This window comes from Triticum dicoccoides, chromosome 7B (assembly GCF_002162155.2).
Source record: "Triticum dicoccoides isolate Atlit2015 ecotype Zavitan chromosome 7B, WEW_v2.0, whole genome shotgun sequence".
Taxonomy (NCBI): domain Eukaryota; kingdom Viridiplantae; phylum Streptophyta; class Magnoliopsida; order Poales; family Poaceae; genus Triticum; species Triticum dicoccoides.
The window spans coordinates 677,349,041-677,363,167 of record NC_041393.1 but is presented as its reverse complement, the minus strand read 5'-3'; the positions used below and the strand labels follow the sequence as shown (position 1 = coordinate 677,363,167).

Genomic DNA, 14,127 nt, shown 5'->3' with positions numbered 1-14,127 from the left:
CAGGGTCACCTAGGCAGCAAAAATTTGCAATGAATAAAGCACTAGAACAAAAACTAATTGGACCATTGGAGGAGTCACATACCAAGGAACAATCCCCCAGAGCAGTTTTGTGAATGGAGCTTTGAGCAAGGAGATCAAAAATGGTAGCAAAGTGAGCTAGAACCCGTGCTTGAGCTGGATGGTGATTTTTTTGGGAGGAAGATGAAGTGTGTGGGTGCAGGAATAAGTGGAGGGGGGCCACCATGGGTCCACGAGACAGGGGGCGCGCCCTGTAGGGGTGGGCGCACCCTGGACCCTCGTGGCCAGGTGCCAACTCCCCCTGCTGTGTTCGTAGTGCCAAATATTTTCAAATATTCCAGAAAAAATCATACTAAATTGCAGGGCATTTGGAGAACTTTTATTTTCGGGGTATTTTTTATTGCATGGATAATTCAGAAAGCAAACAGAAAATACTATTTGCTTTATTTAAACTAAATAACAGAAAATAAAAGGAGGGTACAAAATGTTGTGCCTTCTAATTTCATCCATCTCATGATCATCAAAAGGAATCCACCAACAAGGTTGATCAAGTCTTGTTAACAAACTCATTCCGAATAACATGGAACCGGAGAAATTTTGAATAACACTAGGTTACCTCAACGGGGATATGCACATCCCCAATAATAAGAATATCATATTTCTTCTTGACAGTAGGAAGAGGAAATTCAAAACCTCCAATAATGATAGTTGGAATTTTTCCAATAGAATTGATACTGTGAACTTGAGGTTATTTCCTCGGAAAGTGTACCGTATGCTCATTACCATTAACATGAAAAGTGACATTGCCTTTGTTGCAATCAATAACAGCCCCTGCAGTATTCAAAAAGGGTCTACCAAGGATAATCGACATACTATCATCCTCGGGAATATCAAGAATAACAAAGTCCGTTAAGATAGTGACATTTGCAACCACAACAGGCACATCCTCACAAATACCGATAGGTATAGCAGTTGATTTATCAGTCATTTGCAAAGATATTTCAGTAGGTGTCAACTTACTCAATTCAAGTCTACGGTATAAAGAGAGAGGAATAACACTAACACCAGCTCCAAGATCACATAAAGCAGTTTTAACATAGTTTCTTTTAATGGAGCAAGGTACAGTTGGTACTCCTGGATCTCCTAGTTTCTTAGGTATTCCACCCTTAAAAGTGTAGTTAGAAAGCATGGTGGAAATTTCAGCTTTCGGTATCTTTCTTTTATTTGTAATAATATCTTTCATGTATTTAGCATAAGGATTCACTTTAAGCATATCAATTAAGCGCATACATAAGAAGATAGGTCTAATCATTTCAGCAAAGCGCTCAAAATCCTCATCATCCTTTTTCTTGGATGGCTTAGGAGGAAAAGGCATGGGTTTCTGAACCCATCTTTCTCTTTCTTTACCGTGCTTCCTAGCAACAAAATCTCTCTTATCATAACGTTGATTCTTTGGTTGTGGGTTATCAAGATCAACAGCAGGTTCAATCTCTACATCATTATTATTGCTAGGTTGAGCATCAACATGAATATTATCATTAACATTATCACTAGGTTCATGTTCATCACCAGATTGTGTTTCAGCATTAGAAATAGAAATATCATTGGGATTCTCAGGTGTGTCTACAACAGGTTCACTAGAAGCATGCAAAGTCCTACCATTTTTCTTTTTCTTCCTTTTAGAGGGACTAGGTGCATCTAAATTATTTCTCTGAGAATCTTGCTCAACTCTCTTAGAATGGCCTTTAGGATACAAAGGTTCTTAAGTCATTTTACCCGTTCTAGTAGCCACTCTAATAGCAAAATCATGTTTATTATATAATTCATTGATCAAATCACTTTGAGCTTTAAGTACTTGTTCTGCTTGAGTGGTAACCATAGAAGCATATTTACTAATGAGTTTAAGTTCACCCTTAACTCTAGCCATATAATCATCGAAGTGTCCAATCATGTCAGCATTACTCTTTAATTCTCTACCAACATAAGCATTGAAGTTTTCTTGCCTAGCCATAAAGTCATCAAATTCATCCAAACATGGGCTAGGAAACTTAGTGTACGAGATTTCAACTTTATCATATCTATAGAGAGAATTTACCTTTACTACCTGTGTCGAGTTATCAAGACAATGTGTTTCTTCAATAGGTGGTATATTAAGACCATGTATTTCTTCAACAGGAGGTAAATTCTTAACATCTTCAGCTTTAATACCTTTTTCTTTCATAGATTTCTTTGCCTCTTGCATATCTTGAGGACTGAGAAATAGAACACCCCTCTTCTTTGGAGTTGGTTTAGGAGTTGGCTCAGGAATTCGCTCAGGAAGTGTCCAATTATTTTCATTAGTCAACATATTATTCAATAGCAATTCAACTTGATCGACTGTTCTTTCCCTGAAAACACAACCAGCACAACTATCCAAGTGGTCCTTGGAAGCATCAGTTAGTCCATTATAAAAGATATCAAGTATTTCATTTTTCTTAAGAGGATGATCAGGCAAAGCATTAAGTAATCGGAGAAGCCTCCCCCAAGCTTGTGGGAGACTCTCTTCTTTAATTTGCACAAAATTATATATTTCCCTTAAGGCAGCTTGTTTCTTATGAGCAGGGAAATATTTAGCAGAGAAGTAATAAATCATATCCTGGGGACTACGCACACAACCAGGATCAAGAGAATTAAACCAAGTTTTAGCATCACCCTTTAATGAGAATGAAAATATCTTAAGGATATAATAGTAGCGAGATTTCTCATCATTAGTAAACAGGGTGGCTATATCATTCAATTTAGTAAGATGTGCCACAACAGTTTCAGATTCATTGCCATAAAAAGGATCAGATTCAACCAAAGTAATTATCTCCGAATCGACAGAGAATTCACAGTCCTTATCAGTAACAAAGATAGGTGAAGTAGCAAAAGCAGGGTCATATTTCATTCTAGCATTCAGAGATTTCTGTTTCAGTTTAGCTAATAACTTCTTAAGATCAGATCTATCATTGCAAGCAAGAATATCTCTAGTAGTTTCTTCATCCATAACATAACCCTCAGGAATAACATGCAATTCATACTTAGGGTGAGAACCTTCATCATCACTATCTTCAATAATTTCATTCTCTCTAACCCTAGCAAGTTGTTCATCAAGAAATTCACCTAATGGCACAGTAGTTTCAAGCACAGAAGTAGTTTCATCATAAGTATCATGCATAGTAGAAGTGGCATCATCAATAACATGTGACATATAAGAATTAATAGCAGAAGCAGGTTTAGGTGTCGCAAGCTTACTCATAACAGAAGGAGAATCTAGTGCAGAGCTAGATGGCAGTTCCTTACCTCCCCTCGTAGTTGAGGGATAAATCTTAGTTATTTCGTCTTTCAAGTTCGTCATAGTGATCAGCAGATATAAATCCCAAGTGACTCAAAGAATAGAACTATGCTCCCCGGCAACGGCGCCAGAAAATAGTCTTGATAACCCACAAGTATCGGGGATTGCAACAGTTTTTGAGGGTAGAGTATTCAACCCAAATTTATTGATTCGACACAAGGGGAGCCAAAGAATATTCTCAAGTATTAGCTGTTGAGTTTTCAATTCAACCACACCTGGATAACTTAGTATCTGCAGCAAAGTATATAGTAGGAAAGTAGTATGGAAGTGATGGTAACAGTAGCAAAAGTAACGGTAGCAGTTTTGTAGTAGTTGTAACAGTAGCAACGGTAAAGTAAATAAGCAAAGCACAATATGTGAAAAGCTCGTAGGCATTGGATCAGTGATGGATAATTATGTCAGATGCGATTCCTCATGTAATAGTTATAACATAGGGTGACACAGAACTAGCTCCAGTTCATTAATGTAATGTAGGCATGTATTCCGAATATAGTCATACGTGCTTATGGAAAAGAACTTGCATCACATCTTTTTTCCTACCCTCCCGTGGCAGCGGGGTCCTAGTGGAAACTAAGGGATATTAAGGCTTCCTTTTAATAGAGTACCGGACCAAAGCATTAACACGTAGTGAATACATGAACTCCTCAAACTACGGTCATCATCGAGAAGTATCCCGATTATTGTCACTTCGGGGTTGTCGGATCATAACACATAATAGGTGACTATAGACTTGCAAGATAGGATCAAGAACTCACATATATTCATGAAAACATAATAGGTTCAGATCTGAAATCATGGCACTCGGGCCCTAGTGACAAGCATTAAGCATAGCAAAGTCATAGCAACATTAATATCAGAACATAGTGGATACTAGGGATCAAGCCCTAACAAAATTAACTTGATTACATGGTAAATCTCATCCAACCCATCATCGTCCAGCAAGCCTACGATGGAATTACTCACGCACGGCGGTGAGCATCATGAAATTGGTGATGGAGGATGGTTGATGATGACGATGGTGATAAATCCCCCTCTTCGGAGCCCCGAACGGACTCCAGATCAGCCCTCCCGAGAGAGATTAGGGCTTGGCGGCGGCTCCGTATCGTAAAACATGATGAAACTTTTTCTCTGATTTTTTTCTCCGCGAGAGCGAATATATGGAGTTGGAGTTGTGGTCGGTGGACGTCCAGGGGGCCCATGAGGCAGGGGGCACGCCCAGGTGGAGGGGCCGCGCCCCCCACCCTCGTGACAGGGTGTGGGACCCTAACGCTGATTCTTTCGCCGGTATTTTTTATTAATTCTGAAAAGTTGCTTCGTGGATTTTCAGGTCACTCCGAGAACTTTTATTTCTGCACAAAAATAACACCATGGCAGTTCTGCTGAAAACAGCGTCAGTCTGGGTTAGTTCCATTCAAATGATGCAAGTTAGAGTCCAAAACAAGGGCAAAAGTGTTTGGAAAAGTAGATACGACGGAGATGTATCATGGGGCCGCGGCGGACATCAAGAAGGCGCGCGTGGTATCCGTTCCGCGTCCGCACCGACGCATTTGGGGCGCAAATTTGGGCCGCAAATGCGTCAGCGCAGACGCGAAGCGGACGCGTTTTGGGTTTGGGTCGGCGCCTTGGGCCTCCACTTTTGTCCGCGCCGACCCAAACAGACGGCGATGGACGAAATGGGTCGCCCCGTTGGAGTTGCTCTTATGTCTCCCCGCAGAATGTTCCGGTTACATACAATTTATCGGATGCTTTTCACGGTTCGAAAAAGATTGTTCAACTCTTATCAATCTTTATTTATAGAGGATTGGACTGCTTTCCTTAGTACATCCACCATGCGACAGGCGATGATCTCTGAAGGGCTTTGGTACCACATGATACCTGAGATGCCAGTCTCATGGCTTCTAACCCTTGTTTAGTTTTAGGCTTTCAAAAATATTACCCGGCCCATTTCCTCCCAACCCCTCTTCCCCAGTGGTAACATGACATGCGCTAGATCAAGCTGTCTCATGACGAAGCGCTTGCAATGACAGCAATCTCTTCGGTGTTGTGCAGATTTGGAAAATTTTGATCTGGTTGTAACACATCGTCAACCGCCCCTCCTTCTCCCGACGACATGAATTTGAAGGTGGTGTGGCAATGGCCATATGCGGGCGATGAGATTCTCAGCCTACTTCTGATGTTTTCTCCAGCAACGCGTGATGGGATGTGGGATTTGGGGCTCTCTCAACACCTATATCGGGCTAGTAAGGCCTTGTCAATGCAATGTGCAGCTTGGAGAAATAAACCAGACTTTCTTTAAGCACCGGTGCTTATTTGTACATGGCAGACACTTAGTTAGGCGTCTCTCCTTTAAAAATAGGCACTGATGGTTCAGAAAAACCCGGTTTAATTTTCTAAACACCTCCCTAAGCATCTAGCATTGTACATGGCCTAAGAAGGCATTAGCTGGTAGAGAGGTTCCTGAGAATTGTTAAGTATATTGATTAATTAGAAAGCACTAGTAGAATGCCCGTGCGTTGCTACAGGCTCATAACATGATCATGATACAATATTATTGACATGCACTGCTTTTGTTCCTAAATATAAGTCTTTGTAGTGATTCCACTATGCACCACATATGGATGTATACATATGCATTTTAAGTGTAGATTCATTCATTTTGCTTTGCATATAGTCCACATAGTGGAATCTCTGAAAAGACTTATATTTAAGAACAAAGGGAGTAAATCACAAGGTAACGTACTACTCCCTCCGTCCCATAATATAAGACGTTTTTAGACACTACAAAAACTTCTTATCATGGGACGGAGGGAATAGTAGTCTAGTAGAATATTTATATCCGGTTGCAACGTGTGGACATTGTTCTAGTACAACTATAATGACGCAGCAAAGCGCCTGTCTGTTTCCAGTAACATTTGTTTACAGAGGGTGTATTTTTGAATAAGCATCCGAGAGAAAAAGATTGAGGAGCAAAGGTGAGCTGTCCTTGGCGGCGACCTGCATAAAAAAGGTGACTCACTCCCGCGAGATTCCCCCACCCACACCACTCCGCCGCCGTTCGCCCTTGACCGGTTGACCCCATCCGCGCGCGCGCTCTCTCTCCCTGCTAGCTCTGCCTCGACCCGACGCTCGGGCCGGCGGCGCGAGCCACCCGGCCTCCTCCTCTCCGTCCCGTCGAGCTCCTCTCTCTGACCACGCGCAGCTAGACGGGCCACCGCCGAGCGCACGGTGAGGTTTCTTGGCGGCGACGGGAAGGAGATGAGCGAGCGGAAGTTGCTTTTGCCGACTCTCTCTCCACTCTAGATGAATACCGAACTCTGGACGCCATCTGGTGAGCCCAGATCTGTGGGCACCAGCTGGATCTGAGTTTTTGGGCACATATCCTCCTGAGCTCTGCTTCTGCTCCCTTGGTCGGACTCTTCTCCCCCCTTCAGCGCAGCTCACTCCAGGCAGGCAAGCTCTTCCTTCGGCTATACATGAGAAAGCGGCCTGCCTTTTTTTGTTTGGTTGCTTCATTAGTTTCTATTTAGTCGATTTACCAACTTGTTTTTTGATGTCACCGAGCTGGCCACTCATCAGTATACCATGCTCATTGTTGCGGACTAGTGGTACAGTTTCACCATGTTCTTAATTATTAGCTTGATGCTAGATCTGTGTGAACTGCTGAAGAATCACTTCAATTTGAAGCTACAGCGACATGCCAATTATTTGTCGTCTTTTGATAATATATATATCCGCTTTGTATAGGTTATAGTAAGTGATAGTTGTCACCCCTAAAATACTTATTACACCACTTACCCCAATTAAAATGTTGTTGTCACATTTTCACATTCGAGACACTACTGACCCTTTTTGAGTTTTTGATGCTACTTACTACATTTGAGAAATTTATTACATTTTACTCCCTAACTTTGCATTTATGACACTACTTACCCCTTATGCATATGCGTACACACGCACTTAACATATCTTGAAATTTTCTGTGGTACTAGGAGGTAGAGAATACAATGTTGAGCCAATTACAACACACAAGTGGGGTGACATCGCCGTTCTCATTTGAGTTGTTAAAACAGATCACTAATAATTTTTCCGAGGAGCACATAATTGGTCGTGGTGCGTATGGAGTGGTTTACAAGGTATCATTGTTACTTGCTTCTTTTTATTTGGGAATTATATTTTCTCAAACAAGATGACCGCTAGTTCCCATGCGCGATATTGATAAGAGATCATTTACAGGGAGTATTGGACAATGGGAAAGAGATTGCTGTGAAGAAGCTTAAATACATGCCTCCAGAACATGACAGCAATAAACAATTTGAGAATGAGTGTACAAACCTTATGGGGGTCCAACATCAAAATATCGTGCGGTTAGTTGGCTACTGTCATGAAACACGCCGTGAATATGTGGAACATGGTGGAAAATACGTTTGGGCTGAGGTGGATGAACGAGTTCTCTGCTTTGAATACTTGCATGGTGGAAGCCTTGACAAACATGTCTCTGGTAAGATCGTGCTTTACTTAGACAATATTATGATGCACAAAGCAAAATGCTTATTCCCCTAAATTTATGATCTATTTTAGTTAGTCTCTTCACTGGCATCTTGGTAATATGTGTCATGTTTACTTGTGCAGACGAACCATGCAAACTTGATTGGGACATGTGCTACAAAATAATTAAGGGAGTCTCTGAAGGTTTAAATCACCTTCATAAGGACTCCATTTTCCATTTTGACTTGAAGCCTGGAAATATATTGCTGGATAACAACATGATGCCGAAAATTGGCGATTTTAGTTTATCAAGATTCTTTCCTTCAGCAGAAACCTGCACCACAGCGACAAATTTTGGAACATTGTGAGTTCGTACCTGATGAGAAGTATTCAACTTATACAGTTTCCTTACAGAGTAATTGTATTTGATACCATGCAGGGGGTACATACCACCAGAACACATAATCGGACACCAAATCTCACCGAAATATGATGTATTCAGTTTGGGTGTTATAATCGTAATAATAATGGCAGGATTCAAGGGCTACTATGAATATAAAGATACCGCTTCCTTTGAATTCATCAAGCTTGTAAGAAAACAATTTCTGAATCATGAATACTTATTTTTTCATACAAAGTTATGTTTATGTCTTACAGTTGCTCTGTAGGTATGTAACATGTCCAACATAACACGTCGAGATTTCATTTTAATTTTGCAGGTATGTGAAATGTGGCAAAAAAGGGTACATGCAACGACGTGGTCACACATATCACAAGAAGTTAAGACATGCATCGAAATAGCGTTAAGATGTATTAAGCATGATCGAGAGGAAAGGCCTACTATAAGCCATGTTGTTGATGTACTTAGTAGGATTGATGTTGAGAAGTTGTCACTTAAGTGCGAGGTATTGAAAGAGAAGTGTTTTTTTTTTTACTTTTTCAAAAACAGTTTTTTTCTAACGGTCTTTTTGAAGAAAAAAATAGAACTACCCTGGTTTAAAATCACTTTTGACCATATTGCTTTTGCATATTGTATTTGATATTAGGGTGTTATGGTATTATATCTGTAAGTAAGTAGATAGTTGGATTTGTACTAATAGTTCAGCATAACATTTTCTCATATGACTAATCGTCTATTGTTATCTTGGCCCATAAAAATATATCAACTAGTAAACCCAACTACATAGTATTAAAAATGCCAAAATATTAGTGTACATCTCTCATTAAATATTTTGTAGCTGGTGCGCTAGCAGTTGTTTCGTGTACTAAATTCCAATCAACTGATCGTTGAAATCTGATTCATGTATCTCTTAATAAACTGTTGGTGTAAAGGACTACAAATTTTTCAGAGTTTTGCTGCATGCACATCACTCCATGTACTATTTTGTTACGATGGATGAAATCAGCCCATTGGTTGCTTTCCTTAATACAACCGGTGTGATGCAGATCACCATCATAAAAATATCGTTGTCCGAAGTGTCGTACATATTGCTCTTAATATTTTCAAATACTGCTATAGGAGTGGTCCCTACAAAAATGGACTAAAGCTCTACAATTTTGTTGTTTGTAGACCACTAATTTACAAAGCACGGGGGCCTTGGCCTACAATGAATACACGACTTCCTCATGTAAGCATCTCATTTTAAACAAGATTTTGTTTGTATAGAGAAGTTTTGAAATTTCACTATGGATCAAACTCTCATCAGTTATGAAGAATGTTTGGGCTCCTAAGGATGCCTAATCCTGAATAGTATGAGGCAACCAAGTTTCAGTGGGGATTCACATGCCAAAAGAAGCACATATTTTCGGTGAACATAGAATTCAATCCACATGTGTATATTCAAAGAAAGTAAAGAGTGTAGAGGGTTGTTCTACATAATTATTAGATGTGCTCGAAATGCAGACATGCATGAAAATCAACAACAAAAATGTGCGGGTACAAAATACTTTTTTAGCAATCAGAGTTGTGGCATTCAAAATTCTAATAATTTGGTTCCAGATTCTGAATAAAACAAGTGGATTTCTGACAATATGAATTTCTAAATGAAAATACCATAAGTTGTACATTTTCAGGTTTTATATTTTGAAGTTAAATATTTGAAATGCATCAAAAACCAAGTTCGCCCTCAGTTCCAGCTTTGCCCTAAGTCATACTTCTTTAAGTTCGACGAAATATATAGAAACTATATTAACATTTAGAACAGCAAATTAGTCTCATGAGATTCTTTATAAAATATATTTTTGTACTGTGTGTTCGGTGTTGTATATCTTAGGACAAACCTAGCACATCAATTAATTTGGAACAGCGGGAGTACTTTGTTATATTGATCTTGGAAGAGTGAGGAATTGACTATTTTCAGTGGTTTGTGATGTATTGCAATGACATAAAGAAATAACATATCTAAAAGGTTGTGATATATTTGCGATCTCCTCAGCTTCGATGGGAGTTCATGGTGGTCCCACTACGGTTGAATTCACACCTGGCGAGGTGGGAGAGGATGATAGATCGATGCATGAAAGTGACACGGTTGAGCCCATGATTTACGAACACGAGCCTATCATGAGGTAAACATATTATATCCACCCCCATTTCCTTATCAAAGAGTACGTATTGTGTGATTTTGCCCACATTAGACTTGTCATTTGACGCAAATAGAGCTATTTGGGAGCCTCAAGATGTGACCCAGACAAGCGAGGACAACATCCTTGATGATGGCTACAGCCAGAGGAACTCAAATATATTTTTCTTTTTGCAAACCAAAATTTCCCTGTGATATTTCATGGAACTAGATTTTATAAACAAATAACTACTCATCTTGTTGATTTAAGAGGATCAGTCGCAGCATCCAGAGCGTTGACCTCGTGATTTTTTCAAATTCCTATGCTGAAATAACTTCTTATTAGTAAATAGTAGTCGATCCACATAAAATTCATGGATATCTAAGAGGCCTTAGCAATTGTGTAAAGCATCGGTAAATACTACTCCCTCCGTTCCTAAATATTTGTCTTTCTAGATATTTCAAATAGACTACCACATACATATGTATATAGACATATTTTAGAGAGTAGATTCACTCATTTTGCTTCGTATGTAGTCACTTGTTGAAATATCTAGAAAGACAAATATTTAGGAATGGAGGGAGTAGTATTACTTAATGTTGTCATACTAGCATGTGCCATGCATCATGTGCAAAACTCTGTCATGTCTGAAAAAACTATAACTGCAGGTTTCCACCTTCAAGGTAAGTCGCTCTTCATGCTATACTATTGTAAGAATTCTCTCTTCTCACCATTTCTGAATCTCCAAAGCTTGATAAGCTCCTCCCCTATAGTTCTCTAATGTCTAAAGTCTTCGTGCCTTTGAGGGAAATGAAACAGGAGCCTAAGATCTATGATTCCACCAAGCCAAACTTGAATACCCCATGAGTCCATCACATACTTTTTACTCTTAGGAGCCTTAGCATTCCCTGGCACGCTAGTCTCACCCGGAAGCTTCCAAGTTGTGGATTTGTGCTCCAAGAAAGTTTGTTACCAGCTCAAGGTCAACCATTAGTGATATACCTCAGATTTGTTGGCCGAGGCTCTAGGAGAAGAATGGCGAGACTTAGTCTTGTGAGGTGCTTTGTCGCCCTCCGCCTTTCCAACAGATATTAGTACCCCTTCCAAGGGACTGGACTACGAGATAAAAACTTCGTCTCCATCTTATGGCTATTTCATTCCCGAGCCTCTACATTGTCTTAGTGTTGATAGCTTGATTATCTTGTGGTTTTATTGTGCTAGTTGCATCTTGTCATGTAGGGTGATTCATTGAGTTGCACATTTTAGGTAATTCTGCAATATCTAAAAGCAACTAAGAAACAATTATTTGCAGTCATATGTTCACCCTCCTCTCTAGTCAACATCTTTGATTCTTCACTCTGTTTGTTTGGAAGTGAATGACATTTTTCACATTTAACATCTAATTTACGCAAGTTTGACCATTATATCTTTACACAAATAAGTAAAAAATTGCAATAAAAATTGAATTGTGAAGCTACTTTACATCAAAATGTGTACATACTACTTATGTAACAAATCTGAATAATTGTACATGCTCTCTAAAGCATGATTAATTTTCAAACAAATAGAGTAATAATTTTTAGGGTGAAAGAATGTGCACACCCCATAACCAAAATAGGACAACACTCTAAAAACATACCTTATGTATAGCACTGCAAACACATGCATATTTGGCACCATTAGTGCAGAACATCCATGTAAGAATCTGAATGTGAATGCTTTAATATTTAGTACTGTTAGTAAGCACATTATTTGAAAAAATTAGTTAATTGTAGTATGTTCTTATTAAGTACTACCTCCGTCTGGAATTAGTTGTCGCTAAAATGTATGTACCTCAAGTATTTCAGTGCTAGATACATCTGTTTCAGCGACAAATAATTCCTGGGGGAGGGAGTACAATGTAGCTTATCGAGTAATAGTTTTTTGAGGTTGAGGTTATTTTATGGCATCCCTGGGTTTAATTATTATGATATTGATTTTCTAGGCCTTATCCTATTACAACAACAACAAAGCCTTTTGTCTGAAGCAAGTTGGGGTACGCTAGAAATGAAACCAAAAAGAAACCTGTGAGAACCCAAAAGAGAAGAGAGAAAGTACAAGTAATGCATAAATATATCACGCAACCATCATTTTCCACTTCATATTTTCTTAAATCAAATAATGCTGATGACGACAGAAATTTGGAACTGTCGTAAGAAGGAAAAGAAGGGCAAAAACATCCAAAACAGAACTCCGTTTAGTCTTTAGGCAATGTCAGGTGGAAGACTCTGGAAGAAATATTGGTAATAACACGGCGTCTCTAAGTTGTGTAGACAATGGTATTAGGTAAAGTCAGCTCGTGCAACTTGAGATAGCCATAGAGACCATAATCCGGAAAACCTCATTAGCTTTTTTTAATAAAAAAAAGAAAAGGAATCAGGAAACCTCACTTAAAGATACATCTCACGTGATGCATGAGAAATGTGTTTCAGGTCTGAAGGCGAAATGTTGGATATTATATGGACTCGTGCATTCATAGTAAATATAACATGTCACTTCTTCCATTAATTTCAAATTTTCGTTAGGAAAAAGAACAAAATGCAGTGGAACATGAGAAATAGGATCCAAGTACAAGACACAAGTAGGACAGGATGGGTGTTAATGTCCAGGTTAACTTCACAGAAGCAGATCAAAAGGTCTGGCATGCAGCAACTCTTGGTGATCAAAGAATATGCAACCAAAACTGGGGTAAATACCGGTGATCACACAAAATTACACTCAATCCAAGCAGCGGGTAAGGGGCTGTTTGAAAGAATAACATTCTTTGTGAAGTTCCGGTATTTGGTTCAAATTTGACCTAAATGGTAAACATTACCAAACAATTGTCCTCTTCCAAACAGGCCGTAATTATGTTGTCATCCTCGCTAACGTTTTGGGCTTTTAATGGGACGTGCATCAAGTACTGCCTCTAAATTCGGAATTTGCTAATGCGTACACCTGGGAGTAATAGTCAAACGTAATAATCAGTGTATGGAGTCTCTGTCGGTGAAGCCATGCAGTTGTCACGAACGACATTGACGGTTTGAAGAGTTCTCTGATTCCTTCGGTGTGTCCATGGAGTATTACTCTCAGCTATGCCTCAAGCGCCGCAACAGAAACCAATACGTATGCACTTTCTTAGTCCCGACATCAACGAACTCGTGCATATTACTCGGAAATGCCTCCTCTACCACCACACAATTTAACATATGACATATCATGCTAATGTTGGCTGTGTTGTCTGATATTGATAATATTTAGCGAGACCCTAGTTTCATCTACCGCTGGGGTCCACTGCAGCTAATATAAGCTAGTTTGTATCCTCTCTCGTGTTTTGCCAGTAGGTAGTAGATCTGATCATTTGATCGACCAGCATATGTGTGACGCCCGGGTGATTACGCTACAGTAATCCCGCGTTAATGAGGACACATCACCTCGGTTACTGCGAATATTCTCGCGTCGGTTCGAAACTTTCAAATTCAAAATTTAAATATTGTCAAACATCAAACATTTCCACACATCAAAACAAAATGTTCGGTTAGTGCCAAATATTACATAGGTAATTATAATAAAGAAAACACAAATTTATAAAATACTTATATGCCATAAGTTGAATTAAAACAGTAAAAGAGAATAAATAAAAGGAAAAGGAACAAAACAGGAAACAAAAAAAA

The 14,127-nt window shown here is 39.3% G+C and overlaps 1 protein-coding gene across 9 annotated transcripts in view; it reads left to right on the top strand.

Moving 5' to 3' along the window:
* The first annotated feature begins 6,403 nt into the window (after positions 1-6,403).
* Positions 6,404-14,127, top strand: part of LOC119337365 (putative receptor-like protein kinase At4g00960) — a 25,575-nt gene continuing 17,851 nt past the window's right edge. For 2 of the 9 annotated variants that reach the window (XR_005163246.1, XM_037609483.1), the window contains exons 1-8: positions 6,405-6,841; positions 7,381-7,524; positions 7,625-7,889; positions 8,021-8,240; positions 8,316-8,466; positions 8,596-8,781; positions 9,447-9,504; positions 10,312-10,441. Coding sequence is in view for 8 of the 9 variants with exons in the window: in XM_037609483.1 (XP_037465380.1) it covers positions 7,396-7,524; positions 7,625-7,889; positions 8,021-8,240; positions 8,316-8,466; positions 8,596-8,781; positions 9,447-9,504; positions 10,312-10,441 (1,139 nt within the window). In the remaining variant the exon portion in view is untranslated. Of the gene's footprint in view, positions 6,842-7,380; positions 7,525-7,624; positions 7,890-8,020; positions 8,241-8,315; positions 8,467-8,595; positions 8,782-9,446; positions 9,505-10,311; positions 10,442-10,532; positions 11,075-11,103; positions 11,593-14,127 lie in introns of those variants that run through there. The other 7 variants (XM_037609490.1, XM_037609487.1, XM_037609486.1 and 4 more) reach the window with 6 other exon arrangements.